Below are 22594 nucleotides of genomic sequence, written 5' to 3' on the forward strand. Positions count from 1 at the left end.
TGTACAGGGAATCAATGGTGGCATTTCACGATAATTTTGGATATTAAAAAATAATTTTTGACATTTCAGAGAGGAATTCTGGGGTAGGGCAAAAATTTGTAAAAAAAATACATAATTCTGAGCCTTTTATTATTTTATAATGTTAACATTAATTCTTTATCACTGTTATCAATATTACAGCATTATAATAATCATTTATTATTATTATTATTATTATTAGATTACTATAAATCTTAAAACATTCTCTCTTAAATATTATAATTACTTTTAATAAAATGTATAGACATTTAAATATTATAAAAAAATTAAATATTTCATAATATAAACAGGAATATAATTCTTCATTATTATGAACATAAAATATTTATTACTATTACCAATACCATTAATGCAATAAAAACAATTATATACAGTGGTGTGAAAAAGTGTTTGCCCCCTTCCTGATTTCTTATTTTTTTGCATGTTTGTCACACTTAAATGTTTCAGATCATCAAACAAGTTTAAATATTAGTCAAAGATAACACAAGTAAACACAAAATGCAGTTTTTAAATGAAGGTTGTTATTATTAAGGGAAAACAAAATCCAAACATACATGGCCCTGTGTGAAAAAGTGTTTGCCCCACCTGTTAAAACATAACTTAACTGTGGTTTATCACACCCGAGTTCAATTTCTCTAGCCACACCCAGGCCTGATTACTGCCACACCTGTTCTCAATCAAGAAATCACTTAAATAGGACCTGCCTGACAAAGTGAAGTAGACCAAAAGATCTTCAAAAGCTAGACATCATGCTGAGATCCAAAGAAATTCAGGAACAAATGAGAAAGAAAGTAATTGAGATCTATCAGTCTGGAAAAGGTTATAAAGCCATTTCTAAAGCTTTGGGACTCCAGAGAACCACAGTGAGAGCCATTATCCACAAATGGCGAAAACATGGAACAGTGGTGAACCTTCCCAGGAGTGGCCGGCCAACCAAAATTACCCCAAGAGCGCAGCGACGACTCATCCAAGAGGTCACAAAAGACCCCACAACAACATCCAAAGAACTGCAGGCCTCACTTGCCTCAGTTAAGGTCAGTGTTCATGACTCCACCATAAGAAAGAGACTGGGCAAAAATGGCCTGCATGGCAGAGTTCCAAGACGAAAACCACTGCTGAGCAAAAAGAACATTAAGGCTCGTCTCATTTTTGCCAGAAAACATCTTGATGATCCCCAAGACTTTTGGGAAAATACTCTGTGGATTGACGAGACAAAAGTTGAACTTTTTGGAAGGTGTGTGTCCCATTACATCTGGTTTAAAAGTAACACCGCATTTCAGAAAAAGAACATCATACCAACAGTAAAATATGGTGGTGGTAGTGTGATGGTCTTGGGCTGTTTTGCTGCTTCAGGACCTGGAAGACTTGCTGTGATAAATGGAACCATGAATTCTGCTGTCTACCAAAAAATCCTGAAGGAGAATGTCCGGCCATCTGTTCGTGACCTCAAGCTGAAGCGAACTTGGGTTCTGCAGCAGGAAAATGATCCAAAACACACCAGCAAGTCCACCTCTGAATGGCTGAAGAAAAACAAAATGAAGACTTTGGAGTGGCCTAGTCAAAGTCCTGACCTGAATCCTATTGAGATGCTGTGGCATGACCTTAAAAAGGCAGTTCATGCTCGAAAACCCTCCAATGTGGCTGAATTATAACAATTCTGCTAAGATGAGTGGGCCAAAATTCCTCCACAGCGCTGTAAAAGACTCATTGCAAGTTATCGCAAACGCTTGATTGCAGTTGTTGCTGCTAAGGGTGGCCCAACCAGTTATTAGGTTTAGGGGGCAATCACTTTTTCACACAGGGCCATGTAGGTTTGGATTTTGTTTTCCCTTAATAATAACAACCTTCATTTAAAAACTGCATTTTGTGTTTACTTGTGTTATCTTTGACTAATATTTAAACTTGTTTGATGATCTGAAACATTTAAGTGTGACAAACATGCAAAAAAATAAGAAATCAGGAAGGGGGCAAACACTTTTTCACACCACTGTAATTATAAATTTATAAATATAGTTTATTCCCTTTCATTCACAGCTGATTATCACTAATAAGCAGGCCCAGACAGAATATGCGCATGCAGAATTGCGATATCTGCCATTCATAAAAGTTCTACGCATTCCCCATTCCTTGCATGTTTGTTTAGGAAATATTTTGGCTAATTTCATGATGCTTTTAGCTACCAATAGGAGTGTAGTACTCTCAGGTCCGTGTAATACATTTTGCTATGTTTTAAATCCCTTCTACAGAATTCCGCAGATTTTCCCTAAAAATCATCACAGAAAATGCAAAAAAGTCCACAGATTCCATATGAGCCGATAACTTATGCTGAATATGGTGCTTAAAAAAAAAAAAAAAAAAAAAATTCAAACTGATTAAAAACGGTTTCATTTAATATATCTTAATTCTTAATAAATTGCAGTAAAGCCTCCACACCTGACAATACTATAGTTTATAATCTGAGCTCATATCAGCAGGGCAAGTCACTGAACAACACAATCTTCCAGTACATAATGCAACCAGGACGCTGAGCCCCCGTCAGTCATCTATAGCCTGAGAGTCATGAGGAAAGAGCAGGCATTCTTTCTCTGTCATTATATCATAGCTTAATTCAGTGTTGATCCAAAAAAGAAATGTTGAGATGTTCAACTTAAAAGAGGGTGGATGGGAGGGGAAGAAAACAGAACACCAGTTTGGTACTTAGGTAACAGTGGCAAGCAGCACTAATACAAAGTGAATGTAGGGGAGGGACTGATGCCCGTTCTGTTCATTCTGTACATGTCTTGTGTTGCTTAATAACTTTGTGCTCCAGCAAACTGAAGCTTCACACCTGAAAGGCAGAATGTCTCTGCACGACATGTTGAGGTAAAAAGGTTTTCCTAGAAGAAAGATTACAAATGATATTAAAATGACCATTTTAGACAGCCGGAAAACATTTGATATACAGACTGTAAGCAACATTGTTCTTACCTGTTTTTAGCTCATCATGTTGTGGTTGAGCTGCTTATTGCCAGAGCGCCTTCCGAGTTTGACAGAGGCTGCCCCTTCAGCACAGGATCTATAGAAAAAACGATGCAGACACATCAAATTAGCCTAGTTTCCATCCACTTTTCGCGCTATTTTGTTATTGACAATGTTAAAATGCGTAAAAAAGCTTTTGCGAAATTTGCCGTCTTCTGCCTATTTCCATTCAAATGGCCTTTTATCGATAAAAATGGTGTGCGTGGTGAAGTCGTGCCTAAAAAAACACTTTGTCGCATAAGTTTTGGTTTATCGCAAAAGAAATCTGCCCTTAAGCCGTTTCCATACAGAAATGTGTGTTTATCGCTAATTCGCCTACCAGATGTCCCAAATTTTTTTTCCTCCGAAGTTTTGGTAAAATGGGGAGAGTATTGAGACAATTCATTGAAATTAGATAGCTTACTATCATTTTAATTTCACAAATAAAAGCAATCAGAAGACGAGGAATTGCAATCAAAAGGGAGCAGTTTCCCTTCTGATAGGACAGTAATATTGGTCCTGATGTTGCTCCTATCGCAGGTTGCCACCGGTTCCGACCCGAAAGCGAATCGTCACTGCCCTGTTCAAGCTGGCAACCCGCACCAAGAAGTGGGGGAAACTTTCAGTCTCAGTATAAGGACCATCCATCCATGTGTATATGCTGTGTGCACAGCTATTAAAGAAAAACTGATGCTGTGTAATATCAGGGTTTACATATATGATACAATCCTGATATTCAATAGGCTATTTTGAACAATCATCTAATCTAAAGCATTGCCATCTCAACTGCATTATGTCCCGTATATTTGTCCCACAACGTTTAATGACCAACTGAACTTGGTTATCATCTAAAATTAATTTTAGCGTCATAATGCAACTGACATTTTCTGAAGAAGCTCAGCAAATGCACTCAGAGGTAAAGAGGGTTAGATTTAAAATATTTAAAAGTTTTAAAAGGTTCAAAAGCTTGTTTTCTGAAAGTGAACTCCGCATTGGACAAATAGTTCTGATAGTTTATAGTCTTGAAGTGTAGAAAACGTCATTCAGCCGAACAGGGTACGGCTAATTTAAGTTTGTGTAAAGAAAAGGCATATATAGGTCTAAAAATATAGTTTTTTTCGTTTGGTAATTTATTTTTTTAACTTAATGCGTTTTTCATTTGGTAATTAATTTAATTTAATATAAGGAATTTTGCCGGCATTTTTTCAAAAGTAAACAACAATAATTTTGTAGAATTGAGCTATATGTTAGTGTCTCAAAAAAGCACACTGATGTTTTTCTCCTAGTATTGTGTATTTATTTTAAATGTAAAACATCTTTGTGCATAGAAATGATATGTTTTTTGTATTGTGGACTGCCATGACTGCCGTCTATTATTTTGAATGGTGTGGAAAAGCAACTTTAATAAATAAACGGATGTCTACCGCAGTTAAATTTATCGCAAAGAGTGGCCATTCATTTGTTCTCCGTGCACTTGTTGATGACATGTGCATGAGAGATATTGGTGTTGGCACTCCTGGAAGTTTCATGTTTGCAGTGATCAGACCTTTATGCCATTCAGATCAATCCATAATCATGTACAATAAATTGGCTTTCATTGGTTAATCATGATTAACACAGGCTAACGATTGGGGTAAATTCTGTCATGTGACACTACATTTTTGCGTTAATGCCAATTTTCTCGACAAAAAGTGTTTCCAAACCAGTTTTTCGCGACATTTGAAGTATCGACATAGAGTTTATGTGCTAGAGTTAAACGGAAATATATTATGTCGACATTTTAGCGATTCCATCAGCTTTAATTTGATGCGCTAAAAACGTTTTTCACAAAAAATCCTTGGATGGAAACTTAGTTATCATCTGTCTCTTACATGTCAGAGATGCTACATTTCGTTTTTTCATCTTTCTGAAGCATCATTTTTTGCCATAAGCAGGAAGTTATTCACACAAGTGTGATTATTTAAAGCTAAACTAGAACACTCATAGCTATTTTCATGGCGAAATCAAAGTAAAAATATATAAAAACTGGTAAAACAACTAAACTAGGGCTGTGAATCAATTAATATTTTTAATCAAATCCATGACATGACATACTGATTAATCACGATTAAATCGCATATGTCATCATGATGGCGCCGCGGATGGCAGCCTCGGTGTGGAGCTCCTCAGTTCTTTTGTTGTTTTTGTTTGTTTGTCCTGTGTTTAGTAATCTTTTTCCAGTCAGTTTTAACAGAGACGAACTGCTGAACATTCGACAGCATATACCAGACAATCTTTTCCCGGTTTTTGAATATTCAGACGTTTTGCTAGACATTTTAGCTCTGCTGTTTAAGAGATGCAGGCGAGGGAGACGAGCCGGTGCGCTGGTCAAACCTCGTCAGCACGGATTTCGAACAGCGCTGCCGAGTATTCACTTAGCGAATCTCCGCTCTCATCCTAACAAAATGGACGAACTACATCTCCTCACCCGCACAAACAAGGACTTTTCAACCTCTGCTGCCTTGTGCGTCACAGAAACCTGGCTGAGTGAAGCCATACCGGACAGCACGTTACATCTGCCGGGCTTCCAGCTGTTCAGAGCGGATCGCATTGCGGAGTTAACGGGGAAAACAAGAGATGGTGGAACATGCTTTTATATCAATGAAAGTTGGTGTACAGATGTAACAATGTTAAAGAGGATGTGCTGTCCTAATTTGGAAGCGCTCTTTATTAACTGTAAGACTTTCTACTCGCCGCGGGAGTTTTCCTCGTTTATTTTGGTGAGTGTGTATATCGCAACAGCTGGCTGATCAAATCACAGACATGGAAAAACAATACCTGGACTCAGATATTATTATTCTTGGGGATTTTAACAAAGCAAACCTCACACGTGAACTGCCCAAATACAAACAGCACATCACATGCCCCACCAGAGACAGAAATATACTGGATCATTGCTACACAACAATAAAGGATGCATATCGCTCTGTCCCTAGAGACGCTTTGGGACTCTCTGATCCCTGTCTGGTTCATCTTCTTCAACCTACAGACAGAAATTAAAATCAACCAAGCCAGTAGTAAGGACTGTAAAGAGATGGACCAATGAAGCAGAGCGGGAACTACAAGCCTGCTTCGATTGCACGGATTGGAGTGTTTTTGAGGCTGCAGCCACAGACCTGGACGAGCTCACAGATACTGTTACATCATATATCAGTTTCTGTGAGGATATGCGCATCCCTACTAGGACTTATTTAAAGTTCAACAATGACAAACCGTGGTTTACAGTAGAGCTCAGCAGCTTCGTCAGGCCAAAGAGGATGCTTACAGGGGTGGGGATAAAGTCTTGTACAATCAGGCCAGGAACAAAAGACGAGGAAGGCTTCAGGCCCAGATGGTGTCTCACCTGCATGTCTTAGATCCTGTGCTAACCAGCTGGCCCCCATCTTCACACAGATCTTCAATAGATCAATGGAGCAGTGTAAAGTCCCATGCTGCTTCAAATGCTCAATCATTATCCCTGTCCCAAAGAAACCAAAAATCACAGGACTTAATGACTACAGACCTGTCGCCCTGATGTCTGTGGTCATGAAATCATTTGAGAGACTGGAGTTGGCCAACCTGAAGAACATCACTGGACCCTTTCTAGATCCCCTTCAATTTGCTTATCGAGCAAACAGGTCTGTGGATGCAGTCAACATTGGATTGCATCATTTCCTGCAACATCTGAACAGACCAGGGACATATGCAAGGATCCTTTTTGTGGACTTCAGTTCGGCTTTCAACACCATCAACCCAACTATACTCCAGAATAAATTACACCAACTCTCTGTTCCCGTGTCTATCTGTCAGTGGATTACCAGCTTTCTGACAGACAGGCAGCAGCTTGTGAGACAGGGGAAACTCACTTCCAGCACCTGTACAATCAGCACTGGTGCCCCCCAGGGATGTGTGCTCTCCCCACTACTCTTCTCCCTCTACACCAATGACTGCATTGCCAAGGACCCCTCTGTCAAGCTCCTGAAGTTTTCAGATGACACCACTGTCATCGGCCTCATCCGAGATGACGATGAGTCTGCATACAGAAGGGAGGTTGAACAGCTGGCTGTCTGGTGCAGTCAAAACAATCTTGAGCTGAACACGCTCAAAACGGTGGAGATCATTGTGGACTTTAGGAGGAACACCCCAACACTGACCCCCCTCTCCATTCTAAACAGCGATGTGGCAGCAGTGGAATCATTCAGGTTCCTGGGCACTACCATCTCTCAGGACCCGAAGTGGGAGACACACATTGACTCCCTTGTGAAAAAGGCCCAGCAGAGGTTGTACTTCCTTTGCCAGCTGAGGAAGTTCAACCTGCCACAGGCGCTGCTGATACAGTTCTACTCAGCAGTTACTGAGTCTATCCTCTGCACTTCAATAACTGTCTGGTTTGGTTCAGCTACGAAATCAGACATCAGAAGACTACAAAGGACAGTTCGGACTGCTGAGAGGATTATTGGTTGCCCCCTGCCCCCCTTCAAGAACTATACACTTCCAGAGTGAGGAAAAAGGCTGGAAAAATCACTCTGGATGCCATTCACCCAGCCCATTACCTTTTTGAACTGTTGCCTTCTGGCCGACGCTTCAAAGCTCTGAGCACCAGAACCGTCAGGCACAGGAACAGTTTTTCCCTCAGGCTATCCATCTCATGAACGGTTAAATTGCCCCATTGAGCAATAACTATGTGCAATACACTGTTTAGTCTTTCTTATATTTATCCAACACATCCAACCTCTTCTGCCATTTCATTCCTCTGAAAAAAATACAATAAATAAAAAATAATAATAATTTGCACTGTACATAACAGATTTGTATTTGTACTGTACATAACAGATTGTATTAGATTTGCACTACCCATGTGTATGTGTGTATGTGTGTGTCTGTACGTATGTGTATAATTATTTTTTATTTTTTATTATTATCTATGTCTTGCTGCTGTTTTTGTATTGTTTTTGTATTGTTGTACTCTGGAAGCTCCAGTCACCAAGACAAATTCCTTGTATGTGTAAGCATACTTGGCAATAAAGCTCATTCTGATTCTGATATGTCAACATTTGCAGAGAAAGGCCCCCCAAATAAAAATTATTCAATATATGATTAAACAATTATTCATATATATAATTCAGATAATTAAAATACATTACATTATTGTGGCAGACGAGTAAAGCATTGATCAGGCAATAATAAGTGGCTGAATAAAAAGTGGCTTTAGAAGGCAATATAATGTTTATATCCATATTACTGAACATATTAAGCCTGTCATTGGCAAACAATCCACAAAACATTTTTCTTTTAAAAATGTTAATCTGTCTGACGTAGACATATCATTAGGGCTTTCCTAAGGATGCGTCTATGTATACATGCATCAGATGGATGCTTTTGGAGCGTCTCACTTTGGTTGTGTCATGCCATAACGCGTTTTCAGGACACTGTGTCATGCTAAACGTAGTTTGAAAGTTAGAAAACATGTCTGGAGACCTCTGCATTCAGAGTTGTGCTTCATCCAATGCATCCTCATCTTGTACTGTCAGTAATAAATGTGGTTTGTTGCCTGTACAGCTGCACATTCCCTGTACAGCTGGAGTTGTGCTAACTGCCCCCTGATGACTTATGATCGTAAAAACATGTTCCCACGGTAGGAAAATTCCTTATTACAGTCCGGGGGCATGATAAATTGCACTATTTTTAACATGTTATTTTTCAAATAATTAATCGCACTAAAGCCCTATATAAAATGTTTAAGATCGATCAATAAAAGCTCTAAAACTGATTCTGGTCTTACTTTGTTCAAAATCATTTTAAGGACATCAGCATAAAAAAACACATTTCTCAGAGGATTAGAAAAACCAGAGTTCAATCTAATATGATTAACAGAAAATGGTTTCTGGCATGAGGCACATATTGGGAAGTTTTTATTCTGATGGACCACTATACTGTTTGTGGTCATTTTTTACCATAAACAGTACAGGTGTAACTGTTTTTTTTGTTTTGTTTGTTTTGTTTTTTTAAAGAAATGATAAAAAATAAAAAATAAAAAAAATCTCCCTAAAGTTAAAACAATAAAACATTTATTTATTTATTTATTTTAGATGTTATTTCTATATAAATTACTCAATTTCACTATTCATTTGCATATACAAATAAGCAAATTTATGTAACTTCACTACAGTAAAAACCTACTTGAAACTAGGGATGGGACGATATGGTTCTCATGATTCGGTTTGTTATAAGATATGAGGTTCACGGTTCGATATAATCTCGATTTGATATAATAACACTTAAAAGACCAAATATTACAGAACATTTTTTATTTTCTGAGTAAAATGCACATTATAATTTCTCATCAAAATAAAGCACTTTAATACACAATATATAGTTTAAATAATAAGATTTGCTCATATACCTTTCTCTATAAGAAACAATCACAAACAAATACACTTTCAAAAATAGTGGGCTGCATTCAGGCTGATCAGGTGCAGAACAAGAAATAGAACTGAACAAAACCTGTCCTGAAAAAAGTATATGAAAGTGTATATTTATATTTTAATAATTTGTTTTTCATCATTATTATAATCAAAATTTTACTTCTACATTAATTAATATTATATCATGAAATTGTATATATAATAATGATATGAGCTATCACTGTTTTAAATAATGTGCACAATTTACAAGTAATAACACTGAGTTTATATTCATTTGTATAAGAAATGCTAAAAAGGTTACTGTCACTTTAAGGATTCACAGCGGCTCAAATTTCCGGTTCAGCGAACATCAACGAGAATCTCTCTGTTTCTTTAACACATCCATGCTGTGTGAGATTAAATGAATATTTCTGTTTACATTTTTATCTGACTGTAAAGAACAGAAAGGATATGAAAACACATTATTCAGTGAAAGTGGAGTGCAGGATCTCATCTTTGATGGACACACATTACACGGAGGAAACGTTCCACTTTAATCTCAAGCACTTTATCAAAACAAGGCAATTTTCCAGGTATTCCAGTTCTTACATTTCTAAAAGCTAAATTCAAGCACTTGAAGGACCTTGTGTGAACCCTGTTAACAGTGTAGAAAAGAGGGCAGTTGGGGTAAAAACAAATGATAGAGAGATTATGATATCTGACATTTATGATCACATGGACAGAAAACAATGTTGCAAATTTTGAAATATTGAGTTATGCTACGATATGGTACGTCATTTTTGTGGTTTGCGACATATCGCCCTATCCCTACTGGAAACAAAGAAAATATGAAAATGTCTCATGTATTGGGGGCAGATTGCTGCCATTTGGTGAAGAAAAATAACATGACTTGAAAATCATGTTATGACAATAATAGCCAGTAGATGGCTGCAGTGTTCTATGCTGTAGTAATTCTAAAGTTTAACACAAGTTATGCAATTGGATATATATTTAGACATTATCAAACTATTGAGTGTAGGGCTGCAACAACTAATCGATTAGTTGGACGTTTGCGGTAAGCATGGAGAAGCTCCGTCAGTGACGTCACTTGACAGTCCAGTGAAAATGGTTTGCATTTTGAATCTCGTTTGAAAAACAACGGAAACAAGTTGAAGCGGAAAAAACATGATCCAAGTTGTCCAGCGCACGAGAGCACTTTATAAACACTTCAAAGAAGATCATAATATGCATGTTTAATGAGGGCCGGTTGTTGCATCAGGTAGCCCACGTTGACAGATTGATTGTGCTGTCTGATACGCGAGAGTTGTTTCTCTCCAGCGCATCACTTACGTTTTACTGCTAATTTCGATGTTTTATAATGTATACATGTTGTGAATTCAAAATCAAGCACGTATTTCTGCGTATTTAGCGAAACAATTTGTTTTTACCACAAGCGAGTCTCCGTTAAACTTTAATGAGTAAGCGAGCTCGTACATCCGCATCAATCAAACCGATCGCATCAATGTGATCAGTTGTGCAGCTTTTCATGTTTTTAAAAGTGTTTTGGTTTCTCCTCCTCATGTACAGTGAGCATCAGCATGAGACTTTTAAGTGCGAGAGTAAATTTGCCCAGCATGATGAATGCACTGTATAAAACTGTATAATTAATGCAGAATATAATGTTTAATAATGCTAACGGTCCTGATATTTGAAAGTCCTCCTGATGATGCCAAATGCAATGTCTGATTTCGTGTCTGAAGTAAATTTATTCTATGGCAAACATTGTTTTACTGGATAAACATACACATATTTTGGAAAATAGTTTAGGGACATGTAATCAGTGGCCATCCTATTTTAAAACCTACAATATTAATTCAAAATACTTAAAATGTATGTAAACAGAGACTGTGTACAAGTATATGTATCTAACATAATTGTGGTTGGGCAGAATAATTATTATTTCTATTCTGGTGTCACCATTGCCCTCTGCTGGATTTTTAGTCACACTCCATCCCCGATGGATCATTTTACTCTTTATTGAACAGTACTTTTTGTTAAGTTTTACAAGTAAAGGAAAGGATTGTGATTATTTTGAAAAATATTGCGTCTGCAATTTGAACTGCAATTACAAAAAAATGGTAATGTTTTTCACATGTTCAACTGCCAAAAGGCTACTGGGGTTTTCACACTTGAGTCCTCTTAAAAAGAACCAAACTGAGACCTTTTTTCAATTCAATTCACTCACAAACAAATAAATATATAAATAGAGAAACAAAGCAATTTAAATCATGTAACTTTTTATCCGCAGCTCTGTCAAAACTGGTTATGTGTAAGCTTTCAGCTCAATGTCACTGTTAACTGAATTTCCCTGTTGGTAATACATTAGTTGTTGCCTAGTTTTTGCTGTCAAAAATACTGTTGGTTGGTTGAATAATTAAAAAAAAATACAAAATATTCCATTGGTGGAGACTGAGATGCTGTTACCGCAGATGATAATAAAAACCGCTTCACGCAGGACGTGCCAACTGATTGTATATAAAGCGCTTAGCACACGTAAGCAAACGTAAGCGAACTCTGAGCACTTCTGTTACTCTAAGCATGAGATGGAGTTTTGGAGCACAAAACCGCTCTGAAAACACTGTAATAATGCTCTAACTTAATATTGACTGGACAGAGTAGTGCAAATAAACTTTGAAGCGAGCAGACCAATTATTTATTTTATTAAATCGCAGCCCTATGAAGGTCATTTCGCGATTTCGGTTTTATTTCGATTAATTGTACAGCCCTAATCAGTATCAGTCAAAATTTCGATATTGGTCTATCCTTCTCAATCCAACTACAGTCTACAAAAGGAATAATTGTAAACAAATGACATGCAGATTTAAGAATGAGACTTGAAGAATCAGAGTAAATAATGAACGTTGACTCACAGAAGTAGGGGTGCTCCATGGCCTCTTGGGCGGTCAGTCTCTGTTGATGATCGTAGCGCAGGAGTTTATCCAGCAAGTCCAAAGCCTCTGGACTCACCAAGTGCTGATTCTCTGGCTGAACAAAGTTCTCCCAGCGCTTTCGTGTCTGCCTAAAGAGGTTTTACATTTCTAAATTAAAACAGTCCAGCATTTTGAAGTCACAATATACATACAATATACAGTGATCATATCTGTATCAGCCGATATTAGCATTTTCTAATAACGAAAATCAGATTGTTCTACTGTTACATAAAACGTTTTGATGCCTTTATTTGAAAAGTTACATTTTAGATTGGGGCACTAAAGTAAACATTGTTTTTTAAAGCAAGCAAAACAGTATAGCTTTATAATATCAACCATCATATTATCAGATATCTTATTGACCAAAACGTCCATGTATCTACCACTAGTAATTGTTTTGAAGTTTTTGTACAATTCAACATACAACCTGTTAACATAACAGCCATAATAATAATAGTAATAATAATAATAATAATAATAATAATAATAAAAAGACTCACTGGCCAAGCAGATCTTTGAAGCGTGTGTCCAACTCAATGTGATACTTGTTCAGGTAGCTGAAGAGCTCATCTGTTCCAAGGACTTTTGCAATTCGGACCAGCTTTGGGAAACAATTTTTTTGTAAGCATGTTCTGAACGTTTTAACGTATTGTAATTATTTTAATATAAGCATGCATGACTTGTCATACCTGGTCATAGTTGTCTTGACCATGGAAAAATGGCTCTTTCTGGAAGATCATACTGGCCAACATGCAGCCTAAGCTCCACATGTCCAGACTGTAATCATACATCTGCAAAACAATTTGGAGATTTAACTGCAATATTCAATAGGATATGGCCTTATCCTGTAATTGATTTTAACTATAATAAGATTGTTAAATAAGATTACCTTTATTATTATAGCTTATTACACAACTTATGATAGGTGTGGGTGAGAAACAGATCAATATTTAAGTCCTTTTTACTATCAATCTCCACTTTCACTTTCACATTCTTTTTCTTTTGTTTTTGCCGATTTGCATTCTTTGTGCATATCGCCATCTACTGGAAAGGGAGGAAAATTTACAGCGAAATAGGACGTAAATATTGATCTGTTTCTCACCCACACCTATCATATCACTTCTGAAGACATGGATTTCACCACTGGAGTCTTGATTACTTTTATGCTGCCTTTATGTGCTTTCTGGAGCTTCAAAGTTTTGGACCCCATTCACTTGTATTGTATGGACCTACAAAGCTGAAATATTCTTTGAAAAATCTTTGTTTGTGTTCAACAGAAGAAAGAAAGTCAAACATCTATCTATCTGGTGCCCTGAGTGACAGGTGTGCTCTGAGTTCGGTTTGGTGTGCTGACTTGTGCAGAGCGCATTATATTTAAATCGCCCTAGATTTACTTTTATTGCACATTTGCATTTTGCATGTTTTGCCACCACCATTTACTATACAAATATAAAATAACTTTATTTTGTGGACAGAAAGGGAGATGAGAGCATTTCACTGCATTAAAAGGCTGTTGTCAACTGAACTACAAAAAAACTAAACTCAGCCAAAATAAAAGCTTCCGCCAAAATAAAGGCTTGAGGGTTTAACACAGCAATACCAGGAGCAAGTTAAAAATGTTAAGAAATAAATTACTATTTAATAATAATAGTTATAATAATACTTATTAGTATTATTATAATACAATAATAATATATTTCTATAATAATTTCTTAACATATTTTTTATTTATATATATTTATTATATTACAATAATATTATAATCACATTGACTGGATTAAAAAAAAAATAATGATGAAAAGTGGGCTGACCCTTTCACAAAATGGACAAAAAAAATGAATCCAGCGGACAGATGCAATGTGATTGTGATGGGGTTTTTTTTCCCCCTCTGTGTTCCACAGTTTTATTTATTTATTTATTTAGTTTGGTTCTTTTTAAGAGTACTCAAGTGTGAATTACACTTTCTATAACAGTATTTCTGGTCGGCAGTAGAGCATGGGCAAAACATGGTTTGATTTTGGTTAAACAGAATTACTTTTTTTATGTTTATCAGATCGTAGTTCAAATCGCAATCACAATTTTTTTTAAATAATCGTAATTAGAGTTTTTGTCCAAATCGTTCAGCCCTTTCCCGATCCAATCTAATAATATATATATAGTACAAATGCATACCTGATAGTCAACCAGCAACTCTGGTCCCTTATATGACCTTGAGGCGACCCTTACGTTGTATTCCTGTGCAGGGTGGTAAAACTCAGCAAGACCCCAATCTATAAGCCGCAACTATACAACAAACAAACAAACATATTTTCAGGTCACTTCCATATTGATTTGGAGCCAATGGCAAGGCCCACATCTAATGACAAAAACTAATCCACAATACTGTTCATTGACTTTACCTTTCTCATTTGGTGGTCTATCATGACATTATGAGGTTTGACATCACGATGCATGACGCCCATGCTGTGAGAGTAGTCCAGAGCCTGCAAAGAAAGAAGACACTTAAAACACCATCCTAATGAAAATAAATCTGTAATCTTATTTCAGTTACAACACAGTGTGCTTACCTTTAGAAGTTCATACAAATAAAATCGGATATCAAAATCTGTTAGTCTCTGATAGAGGTCCTAAAAATCAGAACAACAGAATGAAAGATATTAATTGTTCCTTCAAAAATACTGCATGTTTAAAGCCACAGTCCTAAAGCAACATGAAGACATGTTTATCAAGCTTGATAAAACTGGTACCTTGAAATCAGTGTTGTTGATGTAGTCGAACACAAGAGCAGGTGTTCTAGACTGTGGAATGAAAAAGAAAACACTATTTTAATTCTATAAATTAAATATTAGTAAGATCTGTATGAATTCTTTTAAATAAAAATACAAAAAACATCCAATAAAATTTACGATGGAATGTATATTATCAAAAGTATAGTTCATCCAAAAATGAAAATTCTGTCATTATTTACTCACGCACAAGTTGTTCCAAAACGTGCAGGACTTGCATTTACTGCAAAAATTATATCTTGATATTTTTCAGCCTATTGGCGATATTCAATATATATCTCAATAATTATATATTTGGGCCTGGGTAGCTCAGCGAGTACTGACGCTGATTACCACCCCTGGAGTCGCGAGTTCGAATCCAGGGTGTGCTGAGTGACTCCAGCCAGGTCTCCTAAGCAACCAAATTGGCCTGGGGGAGGGTACATGGGGTAACCTCTTTGTGGTCGCTATAATGTGTGGTTCTCGCTCTCGTTGGGGCGTGGCGAGTTGTGCGTGGATGCCGCAGAGAATAGCATGAGCCTCCACACGCGCTACGTCTCCACGGTAACGCGCTCAACAAGCCACGTGATAAGATGCGTGGATTGACAGTCTCAGACGTGGGGGCAATTGAGATTTGTCCTCCGCCACCATGAGGACTTAAAGCGCATTGGGAATTGGGCATTCCAAATTGGGGAGAAAAGGGGAGGGAGAAAAAATGAGTCTTGAGACCTCTGTGTTCTGTTCCATTCCGTTGCACACAGTCTAGCTGTTTTTGGACACAAGAATGCGTTTTATGTGAATGACCCCTAAGACATGCATTTGAGATGTGTCATCTAGACATGACCATTAATCATCCTTGTTATATAGTCAATTTGTAAAACTTACTTAAGAGCAAAACTTACCACAGGGTCCTTCACTGTGTCTACAAGACGAATGATGTTGGTCCCCCCCTTCAAGTTCTCCAGAATTTTGATTTCACGCTTAATCTTCTTCTTCTTAACAGGCTACAAAAGAGGAGAAATATTACAGTTTTTCTGAATTGCTAAAACACTAAACCCATTCTCTGAACCAAATGCTCAGTGGCCTAAACCCATTTGTCGAATCAATCACTCTTTGTGCAAAACTCTAAACACATTCTCACTCACTAAAACACATTTTGCACTGTGATGCACTTGTGTTGCAAAACAGTAAACACAGGCAGCAAAAGTTAACACAACTATAACACAGTTGTCATTGTTTACACACAACGACTCAAAATTGTTCACACTCGTTTCTAATGATGTGAAAATGTGATGCTGAGGCAGAATTAATCTCTCATTGACTTTGATTAAGCAGTTGCACAACATTTTTGAGTTAGTGTACTGTAATGTGTTATTAAGTGTTCTTTGTTCTCTGGGGTTTTGCAGTTGGACTACTGTATTTTTACAGAATGCAAGTGCTGAATATACAGACATTCAATACTGTATAACATGCAGTACTTACAGTATACAATATATTCAGTGTACTACTGTAAGTTGTGATTACTATACTTTTTTGACAGTAATTGTAAAATGCGCTTACTATATACAATAAACATTTGTTTCTATAAATACATGCCCTGGACGCTGTGTTCTCCATTTTCTGATGTAGTGTCTAATGAATGCTCTGTAGTGTTTATATATTGACTTGCTATGTGTATGATCTGAAAGCATTGTTTGATTCTGAGCACAGATGAAATGGTTTTGAGGCGACTGTTTTATTTTGCCAGAAGAGTCAGGGGTTTTGTGAATGTAGCTTGAAGATTTGGTTTTGTGTTTAAAGTTGTGAGAAAATGGGTGAAGCTTTCAAGAAATGTGTTTTAGCAATTCAGAAAAACTGTAAGAGCAAGCTTCTACCTGATGTTCACAGTTCAGTCAAATGAGAGAGCAAACATTGTTACCTTCAGTATTTTAACAACTACTCTGTCATTGCTGTTAATGTTGATGGCCTCGAACACTTCACTATATTTGCCTCTTCCAAGCTTTCGTACAAGTTGGTAGTCATCCTGGTTGCTGAGTTAGAGAGAAAGGGAGAAAGAGAGAAAGAGCGAGAGAGAGAGAGAAAGAAAGAGAGAGAGAGAGAGCAAATGGTTTATCCAGACACTAACAAAATAAATAACAAAAAGTACCATGGTACTACCATGTTTCTTTGGACATGTATGATAGCAATACCATGTTTTTTGGGCATGGTTCCACAGTAATATCATTTTTGGACATGATACCATGGTAGTACCATGTTTTTTTGGACATGTAATATGGTAATACCATGTTTTTTGGGCATGGTTCCTTGGTAATACAATTTTTGGAAAATACCATGATTTTTTTCATATGTAATGTGGTAATACCATGTTTTTTAGGCATAGTTCCAGGGTAATATCATTTTTGAACATGATACCATGGGATTACCATGTTTTTTGGACATATACAATGGTAATACCATGTTTTTGGACATGGTTCCTTGGTAATGCCATTTTTGGACAGTACCATAGTAATACCATGATTTTTTCCATATGTAATGTGGTACTACCATGTTTCTTTGGACATGTATGATGGCAATACTAGGTTTTTTGAGCACGGTTCCATGGTAATACCATTTTTGAACATGATACCATGGTACAATCATGTTCCTTTGGGCATGTATGATGGCAATACTATGTTTTTTGTTTTTTTGTTTTTAGCATGGTTCCATGGTAATAACATTTTTGGGCAATATTATGTTTTTTTGGACATGTACTATGGTAATACCATATTTTTAGGCTTAGTTCCATGGTGATGATATTTTTGGACATGATAGCATGGTAATACCATGTTTTTCATTTGTAATGTGATAATATCATGTTTTTTAGGCATAGTTCCAGGGTAATATCATTTTTGAACATGATACCATGGGATTACCATGTTTTTTGGACATATACAATGGTAATACCATGTTTTTGGACATGGTTCCTTGGTAATGCCATTTTTGGACAGTACCATAGTAATACCATGATTTTTTCCATATGTAATGTGGTAATACCATGTTTTTCCATGGTAATATCATTTTTGGACATGATACAATGGTACTACCATGTTTCTTTGGACATGTATGATGACGATACTATATTTTTTGAGTATGGTTCCATTACCATTTTTGGACAATACCTCTGTCACGTCACTATGTTTTCCCCCCAAGGACTCTTAATTTGAAATTTACAATGACTCTTAGTTTGAAATTTCCATTGTCTTCAGTTCCTTGCCTTAATTGTATCACAGGTGTTCCTCATCATCTTGTTAGCCCTTGTGTATATATGCCCTCTTGTTCCTGGATCCTTTGTCGGTCCTTGTTGATATGTTTTTTTATGTAGTGCTTTCTTAACTAGCATACTGCTGTTATGTTCGTGTTACCTTCTTCATAAGATTCCTTCAGAATGGTATTCTCCTGTTTGTTTATAATTAAAAGTTCTGCGTTTGGATCCTGACTCTCGCCTCTTCCCTACACAACCCTGACAAAACGACCAACCTAATATGGATCCAGCAGAACAGATTGAGCAGCTTTCCCAAGGGTCCACTTCTGCAGTGGAGTACTGCCTCAAATTCTGGAATCTGGCAGCCCAATTGAACTGTTATGAGAGATCCCTCAGAACTATGTTTTGGTTGGGACTCAATAGCCAAGTGAGGAAACTGGTCCCTTTGGACTGCGATCGTCTGTCTCCAAGACTTTCTTTCCGAAATCATAAGGGCAGACCTTCTGCTCTCAGCTCTGGTGTTTCCGGCGGTCCCTCTGCTCTCCACTCCGGTGGTCTGGGAGATCCCGTCGACAGAGACGGTTCCCCTGCTGCTGCCAGCGCCAACAGTCAACGAACCAGCGCCCATGCCTGCCATGGTCAACGAACCAGCGCCCACGCCTGCCATGGTCAACGAGCCAGTCCCTGAAGCCTCTGCCATCCCGGAGCTAGCATTTGAAGCCTTGTCTGGCCCAGAGCTAGCGCAAGAGTTCAAGGCCGCCTTGACACCCGAACCCCCCAAGCCTTCCACGGCTCCGCCCACGCCTTCTTCTGAGACTCCTCCTCCAGCGGCTCTGCCCGCTCCTCCTGTGGCTCTGGCTCCTGTTACTCAATTCCCTGAGCCTACTGCGGCTCCGCTTGCTCCTCCTCCAGCGGCTCTGCCCGCTCCTCCTGTGGCTCTGGCTCCTGTTACTCAATTCCCTGAGCCTACTGTGGCTCCGCTTGCTCCTTCTCCAGCGGCTTTGCCCGTTCCTTCTTAGACCCACTCCTCCTCCTGTGGCTCTGCCTCCTAAGACTCAATTCCTTGAGCCTACTGCGGCTCTGCCTGCTCCGCCTCCTGAGGCTCCATCCTAGCAGCTCTGCCCTCTGCGGCTCCGTCCCTGAGTCTCCACCTTCTGCAACTCCAGCGGCCCTGCCCCGAGATTCCAACATACTACTCTGCCTTGTCGGGCCCTGTTCCGCAGCTCAGGCCTCCTCCCAGACCTCTGGACCCCGCTCCCTTCCTGGAGCCACTTCCCTGGCCACTGGCTCCGCCCTGGACTTGTCATTTTATCTTTTTTGGGCTTCAGGAGCCACCCTATAAGGAGGGGGGTTCTATCATGTCACGTCATTTATGTTCACCCCCCCTCCCCCCTTTTACAAGTTCTCTTAGTTTGAAAGTTCATTTGTTTCCCTCCATTGTCTTCAGTTCCAGCCCTAACTGTATCACAGGTGTTCCTCGTCATCTTGTTAGCCCTTGTGTATATATGAACCTCTTGTTTCTGGTTCCTTTGTCGGTCCTTGTTGGGATGTTTCTATGTAGTGCTTTAACCAGCATACTGCTGTTATGTTTGTGTTACCTTCATAAGATTCCCTCAGAGTTGTATTCTGTTTCTAATTAAAATTTCTGCGTTTGGATCCTGACTCTCTCGCCTCTTCCCTACACAACCATGGTAATGCCAAGATTTTATTCCCCCCATATGTTCTGTGGTACTATGATTTATTTTTTTGACATATGTACTATGGTAATACCATGTTTTTGGGCATGGTTCCTTGGTAATATCATTTTTTGGACAAATACTATGGTAATATTATTTTTCTTTGGGCATGTATGATGGCAATACTATGTTTTTTTTTTTTTTTTTTTTTTTTTGTTTTTTAGCATGGTTCCATGTTAATACAATTTTTGGACATGACAGCATGGTAATACCACGTTTTTTGGGTATGGTTTCATGGTAATGCCATTTTTGGACGTGCTACGTTTGTTTTGTTTTTTTTTGTCCCATGTTTTATGGCAAGGTTCCATTAGTAATACCATGCTTTTGGACATGTTAACATGGAGTTTTGGACATGTACTATGGTAGTACCATGGTATTCATGTAAATACCATGGTACATGAATGTCAATCTAAACCAGTTCCACGGTGCAGTATATGTCAAAGTACCATGGTATTTCCATCACAGTAATTATTTGAAAGAATATTCATGCACAAAAATCTCTTTACCTCCAGCTAGGCACATGTGCTTCATAATCCCAGTATTCCTTGCTCTTCAAAGTGTTGGCATCAGCATACACCCGTGCTTTGCTGGTCACTGGACCGGGCATGGCGGGCTCGGCCAATCCACCTGCTACTACGAGTCTCTCTACGCGACAGAAATTAGAAGTCGAACGCTTCTGTTGTGAAATACTGTAGTAGAATGACGGTTCAATGCGATCTCGTGTGCGCAATCTTGATTGACAGCTGCTTGGCAGCGGCTCGCATGACCTCGCGCTGATGCTCGCGACACTCAAAGCCAAAGCAAAAACCAGCGGACGTCCAAAACTGCGCAAAAATGTGTTTATTTCTCGACGGACCGCCAGTTTATTACAAATAAAAGTCACGATTTCATGATTCCGTTTGAGGCAGTCTAATTAAACGTGTTCGAATTGTCAAATAAATACAATAAGCTTAAAATAGATAGCTTTTTATTTACGAATAGAAATATGCGCATTTATTCGAACAATAATGCCAGAAAATAAAAAACCTAAATTAAATATTTTCAACTGAAGCTCAGAGCTGTCAAGCCCCCCGAATATGATGTTGCTACGCGGTGAAAACGGAAATTAACGAGAAAACCCCCGTACACCAGCCGAGCTGTCAGGTTGATCGATTGACTCGGTGTCTGTAACGGAACAGATTCTGATCATCGCGGTTTATTCTAACGATCATTTCTGACTTTCACATCATTCCCACCGGACAGGAGCGCTAGCTAGGCTAGCGATGGCGACGGAGGGCTTTAATTGGCCTCTACGACTTCCACACAAACGACTCCAGATTTCAGGCTGATTTGCGATCGGTGCGTGCGGATTCCAAGCAGCGATCTCGGGAATCAAATCGAGTGCGAGATCGAGGGGTCTGTTGACCGGGAGGCGGAAATCAAGCCCTTATTGCGCTCTCGTCGATTTTTCAATCGCTTAGATGGAGCTCCCGGAAGTACCGAGTACACTTCCTGTAATCAATTTTCAAAATAAAAGGCTACATTCGGACTCGCATTCTACAATAATACTCTTAATTTTATTTAATTGTATTTTTAATTTTTAATTGAATGTTTATATGCAGCAACATACATCAAACATTGAAACAACACATATGTACATATTACTCTTACTTTTTATTGTATTTTTTATTGAATGTTTATATGCAGCAACATACATCAAACATTGAAACAACACATATGTACATATTACTCGTACTTTTTATTTTATTTTTATTTTTATTTTTAATTGAATGTTTATATGCAGCAACATACATCAAACATTGAAACAACACATATGTACATATTACTCTTACTTTTTATTTTATTTTTTATTGAATGTTTATATGCAGCAACATACATCAAACATTGAAACAACACATATGTACATATTACTCGTACTTTTTATTTTATTTTTATTTTTAATTGAATGTTTATATGCAGCAACATACATCAAACATTGAAACAGCACAAATGTACATATTACTCTTACTTTTTATTTCTTTATTTTTTATTGAATGATTATATGCAGCAACATACATCAAACACTGAAACAACACAAATGTACATATTACTCTTACTTTTTATTTCTTTATTTTTTATTGAATGATTATATGCAGCAACATACATCAAACATTGAAACAACACATATGTACATATTACTCATACTTTTTATTTTATTTTATTTTTTATTTTTTATTGAATGTTTATATGCAGCAACATACATCAAACATTGAAACAACACATATGTACATATTACTCATACTTTTTATTTTATTTTATTTTTTATTTTTTATTGAATGTTTATATGCAGCAAAATACATCAAACATTGAAACAACACATATGCACACATTACTCTTACTTTTTATTTTATTTTCTTTAATTTTT

The 22594-nt window shown here is 37.7% G+C and overlaps 1 protein-coding gene across 2 annotated transcripts; it reads right to left on the bottom strand.

Moving 5' to 3' along the window:
* Positions 1 to 2379: 2379 nt before the first annotated feature.
* Positions 2380 to 21667, bottom strand: LOC127454799 (casein kinase II subunit alpha'-like). Of its 2 annotated transcripts, XM_051722221.1 has the most exons (12): positions 20697 to 21667; positions 17132 to 17243; positions 16116 to 16217; positions 15196 to 15246; positions 15016 to 15075; positions 14848 to 14931; positions 14621 to 14731; positions 13138 to 13239; positions 12949 to 13049; positions 12389 to 12537; positions 3007 to 3094; positions 2380 to 2915 (listed from the first exon to the last, which is right to left on the bottom strand). In XM_051722221.1, the coding sequence occupies exons 1-11, from the start codon at positions 20795 to 20797 to the stop codon at positions 3021 to 3023; spliced, it is 1047 nt and encodes a 348-aa protein (XP_051578181.1). In that variant the 5' UTR covers positions 20798 to 21667; the 3' UTR covers positions 2380 to 2915; positions 3007 to 3020. The 2 variants fall into 2 exon arrangements, with proteins under 2 accessions (XP_051578181.1, XP_051578187.1); XM_051722227.1 differs by lacking the exons at positions 2380 to 2915; positions 3007 to 3094 and adding an exon at positions 9416 to 10113.
* Positions 21668 to 22594: the final 927 nt, after the last annotated feature.

This window comes from Myxocyprinus asiaticus, chromosome 2 (genome assembly GCF_019703515.2).
Source record: "Myxocyprinus asiaticus isolate MX2 ecotype Aquarium Trade chromosome 2, UBuf_Myxa_2, whole genome shotgun sequence".
NCBI lineage: Eukaryota > Metazoa > Chordata > Actinopteri > Cypriniformes > Catostomidae > Myxocyprinus > Myxocyprinus asiaticus.

Excerpts from the sequence above, each read along its gene's own strand:
- LOC127454799 (XM_051722221.1), bottom strand. The coding sequence starts at position 20,797 with ATGCCCGGTCCAGTGACCAGCAAAGCACGGGTGTATGCTGATGCCAAC. Across the intron at positions 14,932-15,015 it reads ATTTGTATGAACTTCTAAAG|GCTCTGGACTACTCTCACAG; the intron begins GTAAGCACACTG and ends CTTTCTTTGCAG. Across the intron at positions 12,538-12,948 it reads TTCAAAGATCTGCTTGGCCA|GCAGACACGAAAGCGCTGGG; the intron begins GTGAGTCTTTTT and ends AAACCTCTTTAG.